Source organism: Oncorhynchus kisutch, linkage group LG30 (assembly GCF_002021735.2).
Source record: "Oncorhynchus kisutch isolate 150728-3 linkage group LG30, Okis_V2, whole genome shotgun sequence".
NCBI classification, from domain to species: Eukaryota; Metazoa; Chordata; class Actinopteri; order Salmoniformes; family Salmonidae; genus Oncorhynchus; species Oncorhynchus kisutch.
The window spans coordinates 34935154-34947950 of NC_034203.2; the positions used below are offsets into that span (position 1 = coordinate 34935154).

The following is a 12797-nucleotide window of genomic DNA, read 5'->3' on the forward strand; positions in this document are numbered from 1 at the left end:
TCTTTCTTTCTTTCTTTCTTTCTTTCTTTCTTTCTTTCTTTCTTTCTTTTATTCATGTTCTCTCCCCCCCTTCTCCGTCTCTAACAGGAGAAGTTGACGTTTGGGCCCAGGGCTTCGTACACAGTGGAGGGTCTGAGGGCTAACACGGAGTACTCCTTCTCCCTGGCTGCCATTTCTAACAAAGGCATCGGAGCCTTTACCAACGAGCTGGTCCAGAGGACAGCACAAGCCAGTACGTGTCCCTCTGTCACACCTGCAAACACACACTGTGTAACGTTACAGTGTGATGTACTTGTATCCCTTACAGCTCACTGATCCCCAGGAGTCGTCTACACACTCATCCATCTTGTCCACTCATCTATTCATTTATCTTGTTCACTCATCCATCCATCCCTGCATCTATCTTCTATGTATTCCGAGTGTACCTGATGTTTAGCACACCAACAGTTTATTTGTACTTTCACAGTTTTCTCACACAGTGAAAAGTCACGGATATACAGATCGGATAAGGCTGCTGTTTAATTTTCTTCAGTCCTTCACAGTTTCCTTTACTTCAAGGTGGGTCAAAGTACCCTTTTTCTCCAGTTCAAGAAGCTCACCGTCACAGGTCAAATGTCATCAGGATTAAATTATTTTCGAGGCTTTATTGGAGGTATGTGCTGGTCAGTCGGAGTCTCAGACCAAATCAAACGAATAGGCCTGTATCCAACGGAGACTGGTGTAAAGGTACAGTATTACTTTTTAAGATTTGTTACCTGGAGAAAATGGACACCATATAATGTACATTGGATGTACATCTAACTGCCAAAATAAAGGAAACACTTGAGTAAATGAAGGATACAAAGTATATTGAAAGCAGGTGCTTCCACACAGGTGTGGTTCCTGAGTTAATTAATCAATTGACATCCCATCATGCTTAGGCTCATGTAGAAATGCTGGGTAAGCCATTATTATGGACATTATTTTGGCTACCATAACTATGCCCCCATAGGATGACTATGCCCCCATCCACAGGGCACAAGTGGTCACTGGATGGTTTGAAGAGCATGAAAACGATGTAAACCATATGCTAGGGCCGTCTCAGTCACCAGATCTAAACCCAATTGAACACTTATGGGAGATTCTGGAACGGCGCTTGAGACAGCATTTTCCACCACCATCAACAAAATACTAAATGATGGAATTTCTCGTGGAAGAATGGTGTCGCATCCTTCTAATAGAGTTCCAGACATTAGTAGAATCTATGTCATGGTGCAGTGAAGCTGTTCTGGATCGTGGAGGCCCAACGCCCTTTTGAGATGCTTTAGGCTGGTGTTTCCTTTATTTTGGCAGTTACCTGTATATTCACCAACAGAAACTTTCTGCAACTTTAACATGTTATTTGGCTAGCTGGATGCCCCATGTTATGCTTGACCTACACATGGAGGTTAGACACCTGGGTGGCAGGCTAGGGAGTGACTGAATGTGGCAGATAACAATTTCATTTCATGGAGCAGAATGCATTTCACAGTTAGCTTAGCACAGTTTGTGTGCAATCACTAGGCTTGGGTGCACATCGTGATTTTTCCCTCAGGCCACTGGTACTGGGACTGTGCAGCTGAAGTGTCAGACTGTCAGATTCACAAATCCATGAATGATGAACATATTCATGCACATATCTTTTCCTCTGAACCTTTGTTTGGTTGACATTTTGTTTGAATGGTGGTTGTTGCATGGTAAGAAGGTCTTATGTGATGGCTACGGGTGGGAAGGACAGGCACGCATCTCAGACAGTGTCTGGTTGTGTCTCTTATCCTTGCTGTTCTTCTGTCCCTCCGTCCACTGCCTTGTCTCTCATTCTATCTCGTAGTCCCTCTCTGAAATTGCATGAGGTCAACGTTAATGAAAGAATTTGGTTTTGGTTTTAGTTTCAGCTGCCTCAAATCTTGCTCTCCACATTTTTATATGACATTTGAAATATCCAATCCACAAACCCAATTTTAAGAAATTCGATTGGGCAGTTTAAACTTGTACTGCAGCTGGCTAAATCAGGGTTACACAGAGTGATTCTTGGTAGTCTTAAACAAATCTAAATTGAAGCAAAGGTATACACCTCACACACATGGTTATGGGCTTAAACAAAAGAAGACACCTGCACCGAATGAATAACATTCGCTGTTGGTCGTTGACTGCAGGAAAGGGCTACGAAGCATTACTAAAATATATAAAGAGTTTGGCAAAGTTCCAACACAATTATTACATTCCACTGAGAATGTCAAGGAAGGAAACCTTGGTAGCAAGATGGAGGATAGACTGCAAAGCTCTATATAGTATCTACAGCAGGGATGGGCAACTTTGATGGAGTGAGGGCCACAAAAAATCTCAACTCATCATAGGGGGCCGCAGTTGTTTGCGGGTCTGCATATGCACTTCCATACCCACACACATGTTGTCAGAGTAGGCCCTACCCTATTGGGGGCCCTTAGCAAAATAATGTTTTAGCAACCCCCCATCTTGACAGTGGAGAGAAAAAATATGTTTCAGAGTACATTTCCTGCAATAGGGTAGAGAGGAATGTTTGCAGTTTTTAATATGATATCTGAGTGAGGGTGACTAACAAAATCAATGGGGGCCCCCTGGTCGATAAATCACCATGAATACTACAAGTTTACTGTTACTGTGGCTGTTTCGACTAACTTACTCGTCTAAAAATGTTTTCTGACATGGCCAATTGAGTGACTGTCAGTGAGTGACATAACAAGAAAAAAACTGCTGATGCAAAACCAAATGTCACCTGGTGTATTCTACTATTCTAACTCTCAACAGCAAGTTGTTGTGTCGTCGCCCCCCCAAATGTTTCTACCGTTTTTTTATGTTTTTGGAAATGTATCCGCGGGCAGTTGCCCATCCCTGATCTACAGTATAGTGGCAGTTGCCCATCCCTGATCTACAGTATAGTGGCAGTTGCCCATCCCTGATCTACAGTATAGTGGCAGTTGCCCATCCCTGATCTACAGTATAGTGGTAGTTGCCCATCCCTGATCTACAGTATAGTGGCAGTTGCCCATCCCTGATCTACAGTATAGTGGCAGTTGCCCATCCCTGATCTACAGTATAGTGGCAGTTGCCCATCCCTGATCTACAGTATAGTGGCAGTTGCCCATCCCTGATCTACAGTATAGTGGCAGTTGCCCATCCCTGATCTACAGTATAGTGGCAGTTGCCCATCCCTGATCTACAGTATAGTGGCAGTTGCCCATCCCTGATCTACAGTATAGTGGCAGTTGCCCATCCCTGATCTACAGTATAGTGGCAGTTGCCCATCCCTGATCTACGGTATAGTGGCAGTTGCCCATCCCTGATCTACGGTATAGTGGCAGTTGCCCATCCCTGATCTACAGTATAGTGGCAGTTGCCCATCCCTGATCTACAGTATAGTGGCAGTTGCCCATCCCTGATCTACAGTATAGTGGCAGTTGCCCATCCCTGATCTACAGTATAGTGGCAGTTGCCCATCCCTGATCTACAGTATAGTGGCAGTTGCCCATCCCTGATCTACAGTATAGTGGCAGTTGCCCATCCCTGATCTACAGTATAGTGGCAGTTGCCCATCCCTGATCTACAGTATAGTGGCAGTTGCCCATCCCTGATCTACAGTATAGTGGCAGTTGCCCATCCCTGATCTACAGTATAGTGGCAGTTGCCCATCCCTGATCTACAGTATAGTGGCAGTTGCCCATCCCTGATCTACAGTATAGTGGCAGTTGCCCATCCCTGATCTACAGTATAGTGGCAGTTGCCCATCCCTGATCTACAGTATAGTGGCAGTTGCCCATCCCTGATCTACAGTATAGTGGCAGTTGCCCATCCCTGATCTACAGTATAGTGGCAGTTGCCCATCCCTGATCTACAGTATAGTGGCAGTTGCCCATCCCTGATCTACAGTATAGTGGCAGTTGCCCATCCCTGATCTACAGTATAGTGGCAGTTGCCCATCCCTGATCTACAGTATAGTGGCAGTTGCCCATCCCTGATCTACAGTATAGTGGCAGTTGCCCATCCCTGATCTACAGTATAGTGGCAGTTGCCCATCCCTGATCTACAGTATAGTGGCAGTTGCCCATCCCTGATCTACAGTATAGTGGCAGTTGCCCATCCCTGATCTACGGTATAGTGGCAGTTGCCCATCCCTGATCTACGGTATAGTGGCAGTTGCCCATCCCTGATCTACAGTATAGTGGCAGTTGCCCATCCCTGATCTACAGTATAGTGGCAGTTGCCCATCCCTGATCTACAGTATAGTGGCAGTTGCCCATCCCTGATCTACAGTATAGTGGCAGTTGCCCATCCCTGATCTACAGTATAATGGCAGTTGCCCATCCCTGATCTACAGTATAGTGGCAGTTGCCCATCCCTGATCTACAGTATAGTGGCAGTTGCCCATCCCTGATCTACAGTATAGTGGCAGTTGCCCATCCCTGATCTACAGTATAGTGGCAGTTGCCCATCCCTGATCTACAGTATAGCTCTGTTCTTATCCAGTCAAGCAAAACTAAGCAGAGCTGTGTCTCTAGACAACATCTTAAAGGCACTCTTCCCAGTCGTAAATCACTGTGCTGCCATTGGTCAGAGCAGACAGGGGAAAGCCAATCATCTGGTATCAGTTACACATCCTCCTGGGCAGTAATTAAGTTGTCCTTTATCTCATTACCTAGCTAACATGATTAATTCCTTTCTTCCTCCATAAAGCTTTGTCTTCTGTGTCGAAGCCCTTGTCTTCTGTATTGAACTGCTATGTTGAAGCCGTTGTCTTCTGTGTCGAAGCATTTGTCTTCTGTGTCGAAACCCTTGTCTTCTGTGTCGAAAACCTTGTCTTCTGTGTCGAAGCCCTTGTCTTCTGTGGCGAAGCCCTTGTCTTCTGTGGCGAAGCCCTTGTCTTCTGTGTCGAAACCCTTGTCTTCTGTGTCGAAGCCCTTGTCTTCTGTGTCGAAACCCTTGTCTTCTGTGTCGAAACCCTTGTCTTCTGTGTCGAAACCCTTGTCTTCTGTGTTCAGCTGAGTCATGTTTGTTTGTATTTAGAGGCCTTCTCTTTTAATTTAGTTTTCCTTTTTTTATTTGTATTTCCTTTTTCTTCTATCCTTTTGTTTTGGCTTTGGTTTTTCACCCTCTTTCCGCCACTGTCTCTTTGCTCTCCCTTTCTATTTCTTCACTGCGTTCGAAACTCCCCTGGCCTTGCCCACTTCCTTATCCTGACCCTCATCCAATCAGAGCCCTCGGCTGCTCCCCTGGGCGTGTCCTGCGACAGCCCCAGCTCCACCTCCCTGAGGGTAAGTTGGACACCGCCGCCCACTGAGACCCAAAATGGCACACTGACTGCTTATGTGCTGCGCTACCAGCAAGTGGTGCCTGGGGCCGAGGTCAAAGGTCAGGGTCCAGAGGTGAAGGTGCCTCCCATCCCCCCAGAGCAGGGGCAGGCAGTGGTGGAGGGGCTGGAAAAGTGGACCTTGTACCGCGTTAGCCTGGCAGCCTTCACTACCGAGGGGTCCGGACCAGAGAGTCCAGCCCTGCTCTGCCGCACAGACCACGACGGTGAGTGAGTGTGTGTTTGTGTCAGAGAGGTATCAAACAAGCTTGAGACGAGAATGTTTGAAGCAGGGTAGATGGATGGCTGAAGTTCTAGATTAGCTGATCGATGCGTTGATTGAGAAATTAGACGTGTGTATGTGTGTGTTCCTTAGTGCCGGGTGCGGCCCCTCGGCAGGTGGAGGTCCGGCCCTTCAACTCCACTGCCCTTAGGGTCACCTGGCGATCTGTGTTGCCAAGGCAACGCCACGGTCAGATCCGTGGTTACCAGGTGCACTATGCTCGTGTTGAGAGTGGCTCAACACGCAGCCTTCCCCGAATCAAAGACCTGCTATTGGACGACAGCCAGGTGAGGTCATCACCTTCTTATTTTTCTTATTTACATTTTCGGTAAAAAATATTTCATTTGAATATCTTCTCAACAGTCACGTACATATGTACTTTCAAAGATAACATATATATTTGACAGCTATCACACCTTTGCAGGTCATTGTTCAGTTAAAGTGAAGCAAATAATTTATCTCACTGGGTCTTTGCAGTACACATCACCTCCCACCAATGTTCCCTCTAAGCTGTGTGCATGTGCAGCACGCAGCGCCCCCAGCACTGCCGGAGCAGAAGAAATATCAGCACGTGCAGAGAAGCACGACATTAAACTTCACTCAACTTTCTATAGTTTTTCCCGTTTAGTTAACACTATAGGCTTCTATTGCATTGACAGGCACGACTCAGGCCGGTGCACCATAACCAATCAGAGCTGCAGTAGGCCTATATGCAAATAGACCATTGCCATATATTGAATTGAACCATTACATTTGAACTGGACTGTTTTACAGCATGAGGGGTCGTGATTATTATGCGCTTGTTTTGACATCAAAGTGAGAGCTGCATGTAGCCATGTGTACACATTTGTTCATATTATTAACTAGTTAGCGAGTTATTAGCCCAGTTATAGCTCATTTATAGTCAGAAATGTGGAAGTGATTTCTTCCTATAAGAGCACAAAACATGAACATTTCTAGACATCTTTGAAAAGCTTTTTTCCTGTCTTAAAGGGGCAGTATTGTATTTTGAGACAGACTTGAATAAGCTAAGAAGCCAATACTGTAGGCAGAGGGTAGCATAATTTCATAGATTCTCTGTAATGATGGTATGGGGAATAATAATGCATTTTGTTTTGTAAAGTGGTTTCTTGGCCACTGTTAAAACACTCAATAATAGCAGGTACAGCATCAGTGTTCATAGTAAACGCGCGCCGGAAGTTGCACAGAATCTTCACAAAATTTGCACTCAGCAGCCCTGAAATTTGCTCAGTGGCAAAAACAATTGAGGGAGCATTGCCTCCCACTACGCTCCTATTTCCTCCTCCTTTATCTAATCTCTTCTCTCAACTCATTCACTCTCCTCCCTCTCTCTCTCCCCTCCGGGTCTGACCGTGGGATCAGTTTGTGGAGGATGACACTACTGAATATGTGAGTGTGGATCATTCTGTCAGTATTAAACTGAACCTACAGTGGTAGTGGTTATGCTGTACATTGCCTAAGTAAGCTATGAACTCCTCATTAGGAGATGCCTTCTATCGGAGAGACAGTCCGTTTGTAACGTCTCTATGTAAAGTAATAGGACAGAGTGAGTTCATACTATGTGATGGGTTAGTAGAGATAGGGGGAGAAATGGAGGACCAGGGAGGAAGGGAGAGGGAAGAGGAGAGAGAGGTTTATAAGGCTTAGCTGAAAAAGTATCTTGTGTGTGTGTGTGACCCTGTAGGAGATGATGGTGGGGGGTCTGAAGCCTGAGATGTGGTACTCTGTGTCTGTGGCGGCTTACACCACTAAAGGGGATGGAACACACAGTAAAGTCAGAGTGGTGCAGACACTGGGGATTGGTAAGCATTGCACACATAAGATCACTAACAAATGCACACACAATACACACACAATATACACACGATAGCATATTAGACATACAATATATGAATGTTTCAAAGGCACAATGCAGAACTGACATGTCTGTGCCTCTCCCTCCTCTTGCCTGCAGTGCCTGGTGCCCCCTCCCTTTCGGTGAGCCCAGGGTCTGAACCCTCCATGGTGGTGAGATGGGGGCCCCCTACTGGGGGGTCAGACTCAGGTCCAGGGGCCAAAGGGTCTGAAGTTCAGATCCAGGGTTTTCGGTTACAATTTGGGCTGAAGAATGCAACCCTGGACACTACGGTGGAGTTTTCGGCCAGGGAGCGAATGTACACACTCACAGACGTAATTCCAGGGTTGACTTATGTCGTTACCCTTTCCGCCAAAAGCCGGTCAGGGTACGGAGACGAGGCACGGGAGGAACTCGAGATGCCTGAGTACCCACCCAGGAGTTACCCTCAAATCTCAGAATACATTAACGCCACCTGCTGTTCGCTCCAGTTCTCCTGGCTGCCCCCTGTGCCAAGCGAACGAAACGGTGTGATCACCGAATACACAATAGCTTATCGGGAAGCAGGGGCTCTTAACCCTCTGGGCATTGACCCTCTGGGCATTGACCCTCTGGGACCCCCTCGCCAGATCACGCTCCCAGCCACTGAGTCCAGCTACACCATTCTGGGCCTGAACCACAACACCGGGTACGAGGTGCAGATGTGTGCCCACACCAGCGTAGGTCCCGGCCCGTTCAGTCCCCCGCTGCTGTATCGCACACTGGCCTTCGAGACAGGTAGGGCTGGCCTGGGGCCTGGCACAGGGCTCCAGAGAAACGCCCCTATTCACTCTAAACACTGGTCTAGAGTCAGATTTTTTCAATTTTAATCTGAACCTTGAATATCACAGTCCAAAATGCAAAGCTGACTCTGGGCCAATTATAAGGGTAAACTTTCACCCACAGAGGGGTTGAAAACGAGTCCACTGGAAAAAACTGCAAATCCTAGTCTCCTCCACACACCCACCACCTCCTCCCTCACCTACTCCACACCTACTCCTCACCTCCAAGGAAAACTGACTGAATGCCACATGATTGAATGTATGGAGAACACGCTCTCACACCCACAGGTAAAAGTCAGTAGAAAAGCCAGACTGGTTGTGAACAGTGAGGTAAGTGTTGAGTCCTGGCTCCTTGGCTGACTGAACGAGGCTTTCGTTTAATACACATGGTTTGTTTCTAAAGGTAAGCTTTTACCTCCCTCCTTTTGGATTGACCTAACCTGTTCCAACCTTTGTTGACATGCTGTTAACATGTTTTGTAGCCCTCACACTCCCCAGTAGGCACTTCACCACGAACCAAACACATTCTTCAGTTCTGTTGCTCTCCCTCCACTCTTCACTCTGCTCAATCAATCCACCCTCTTCACCACCTCCTACTCTTCCTCCAAACCTTCCTCTGCCGTTCCCACTATCACCATGTGTAAAGACCTGCACCTACCCTCCATCACCGACTAACAGATCTACAGGGTGGAAGCAGAGGAGTGGAGAGGTTGAATGGCACACTGCAGTCTAAAGATGACCTTGCTTTGACTGTCTAACATCCACTCATTCACTTCACAGTGACCCGGTAGCTCCTTGAGAAGAGAGTTGTTTGGCAGTTAAATATTCTGTGTGTTCTGTCCCGGAAATGTACCGGAGCGAATTAGGCTAGAATGATATAAGTGGGATTACCACAGATTATGTCATCATAAAGAGGAGGATGAACAGGGCACAACGGAGCCAACTGTTCCTATCTCTTCAATTCTATTCACTCTTCTTTGCTACTCAGTGCCCATATACGTACTTCCTGAATAATCTTGAGATGTATGACATCACTGTATAATTCTTCTTAATCTTATTTTAGGAATTAGGATCCTTTGTTATAGAACCTACTAGAATAGGTTGGTAGCTTCTCCACAAAGGGTTAAGGACAGACAAGACATGTGAATGGGGTGGTCTATACTGCCACTGACCATGTGTCTGTTTTCCCGTCTTCCAATCAGACGTCCCGAGGAATTTCTCAGTGAACCTGGCGACCAAGACGAGTGTTCTCCTGACCTGGGAGTTCCCTGAGAGCCCCTACCCCTACCACTTCACTGTGAGTGTGTGTGCTTGTGTAAATAACTGTGTGTGTACATATGTATACGTTTTAATGTCAAGTACACATGTAAAGTGAAATGCCTTTCTTGCAAGCTCTAAACCCAACAATGCAATAAACAATGTAGTATTAAAAATATCATGAGAAATAAAAAAACATACAAGAAATAAAAAAGAAATAAAAACGAGAAGTAATTTATATACTGGTTAAGTTTCAATATCATATATACAATCTGCAGGGATACTGGAGTGATGGAGGTAGATATGTATAGGGGTAAGGAGACAGGGATACTGGAGTGATGGAGGTAGATATGTATAGGGGTAAGGAGACAGGGATACTGGAGTGATGGAGGTAGATATGTATAGGGGTAAGGAGACAGGGATACTGGAGTGATGGAGGTAGATATGTATAGGGGTAAGGAGACAGGGATACTGGAGTGATGGAGGTAGATATGTATAGGGGTAAGGAGACAGGGATACTGGAGTGATGGAGGTAGATATGTATAGGGGTAAGGAGACAGGGATACTGGAGTGATGGAGGTAGATATGTATAGGGGTAAGGTGACAGGGATACTGGAGTGATAGAGGTAGATATGTATAGGGGTAAGGAGACAGGGATACTGGAGTGATGGAGGTAGATATGTATAGGGGTAAGGAGACAGGGATACTGGAGTGATGGAGGTAGATATGTATAGGGGTAAGGAGACAGGGATACTGGAGTGATGGAGGTAGATATGTATAGGGGTAAGGAGACAGGGATACTGGAGTGATGGAGGTAGATATGTATAGGGGTAAGGAGACAGGGATACTGGAGTGATGGAGGTAGATATGTATAGGGGTAAGGTGACAGGGATACTGGAGTGATAGAGGTAGATATGTATAGGGGTAAGGAGACAGGGATACTGGAGTGATGGAGGTAGATATGTATAGGGGTAAGGAGACAGGGATACTGGAGTGATTTAGGTAGATATGTATAGGGGTAAGGAGACAGGGATACTGGAGTGATGGAGGTAGATATGTATAGGGGTAAGGAGACAGGGATACTGGAGTGATGGAGGTAGATATGTATAGGGGTAAGGAGACAGGGATACTGGAGTGATGGAGGTAGATATGTATAGGGGTAAGGAGACAGGGATACTGGAGTGATAGAGGTAGATATGTATAGGGGTAAGGTGACAGGGATACTGGAGTGATGGAGGTAGATATGTATAGGGGTAAGGTGACAGGGATACTGGAGTGATGGAGGTAGATATGTATAGGGGTAAGGAGACAGGGATACTGGAGTGATAGAGGTAGATATGTATAGGGGTAAGGTGACAGGGATACTGGAGTGATGGAGGTAGATATGTATAGGGGTAAGGAGACAGGGATACTGGAGTGATAGAGGTAGATATGTATAGGGGTAAGGAGACAGGGATACTGGAGTGATGGAGGTAGATATGTATAGGGGTAAGGAGACAGGGATACTGGAGTGATGGAGGTAGATATGTATAGGGGTAAGGAGACAGGGATACTGGAGTGATGGAGGTAGATATGTATAGGGGTAAGGAGACAGGGATACTGGAGTGATGGAGGTAGATATGTATAGGGGTAAGGAGACAGGGATACTGGAGTGATGGAGGTAGATATGTATAGGGGTAAGGAGACAGGGATACTGGAGTGATGGAGGTAGATATGTATAGGGGTAAGGAGACAGGGATACAGGAGTGATAGAGGTAGATATGTATAGGGGTAAGGTGACAGGGATACTGGAGTGATGGAGGTAGATATGTATAGGGGTAAGGAGACAGGGATACTGGAGTGATGGAGGTAGATATGTATAGGGGTAAGGAGACAGGGATACTGGAGTGATGGAGGTAGATATGTATAGGGGTAAGGTGACAGGGATACTGGAGTGATGGAGGTAGATATGTATAGGGGTAAGGAGACAGGGATACTGGAGTGATGGAGGTAGATATGTATAGGGGTAAGGAGACAGGGATACTGGAGTGATAGAGGTAGATATGTATAGGGGTAAGGAGACAGGGATACTGGAGTGATGGAGGTAGATATGTATAGGGGTAAGGAGACAGGGATACTGGAGTGATGGAGGTAGATATGTATAGGGGTAAGGAGACAGGGATACTGGAGTGATGGAGGTAGATATGTATAGGGGTAAGGAGACAGGGATACTGGAGTGATGGAGGTAGATATGTATAGGGGTAAGGAGACAGGGATACAGGAGTGATAGAGGTACAATATGTATAGGGGTAAGGTGACAGGGATACAGGAGTGATGGAGGTAGATATGTATAGGGGTAATGAGAGAGGGATACAGGAGTGATAGAGGTAGATATGTATAGGGGTAGGGTGACAGGGATACAGGAGTGATGGAGGTAGATATGTATAGGGGTAAGGAGACAGGGATACTGGAGTGATGGATGGAGGTAGATATGTATAGGGGTAAGGTGACAGGGATACTGGAGTGATAGAGGTAGATATGTATAGGGGTAAGGAGACAGGGATACTGGAGTGATGGAGGTAGATATGTATAGGGGTAAGGAGACAGGGATACAGGAGTGATAGAGGTATATATGTATAGGGGTAAGGAGACAGGGATACTGGAGTGATGGAGGTAGATATGTATAGGGGTAAGGAGACAGGGATACTGGAGTGATGGAGGTAGATATGTATAGGGGTAAGGTGACAGGGATACAGGAGTGATGGAGGTAGATATGTATAGGGGTAAGGAGACAGGGATACTGGAGTGATGGATGGAGGTAGATATGTATAGGGGTAAGGTGACAGGGATACTGGAGTGATAGAGGTAGATATGTATAGGGGTAAGGAGACAGGGATACTGGAGTGATGGAGGTAGATATGTATAGGGGTAAGGAGACAGGGATACAGGAGTGATAGAGGTATATATGTATAGGGGTAAGGAGACAGGGATACTGGAGTGATGGAGGTAGATATGTATAGGGGTAAGGTGACAGGGATACTGGAGTGATGGAGGTAGATATGTATAGGGGTAAGGTGACAGGGATACTGGAGTGATAGAGGTAGATATGTATAGGGGTAAGGTGACAGGGATACTGGAGTGATGGAGGTAGATATGTATAGGGGTAAGGTGACAGGGATACAGGAGTGATGGAGGTAGATATGTATAGGGGTAATGAGAGAGGGATACAGGAGTGATAGAGGTAGATATGTATAGGGGTAG

The 12797-nt window shown here is 46.2% G+C and overlaps 1 protein-coding gene across 5 annotated transcripts in view; it reads left to right on the top strand.

Annotated features, from left to right (window-relative positions):
* The window catches only part of LOC109874757 (receptor-type tyrosine-protein phosphatase S-like), a 139945-nt gene that overhangs the window by 88510 nt on the left and 38638 nt on the right, over window positions 1–12797 (top strand). For all 5 annotated transcript variants that reach the window (XM_031810926.1, XM_031810927.1, XM_031810929.1 and 2 more), the window contains 2 exons: window positions 88–232; window positions 9503–9597. In XM_031810926.1, the coding sequence (XP_031666786.1) occupies window positions 88–232; window positions 9503–9597 (240 nt within the window). The remainder of the gene's footprint in view (window positions 1–87; window positions 233–9502; window positions 9598–12797) is intronic.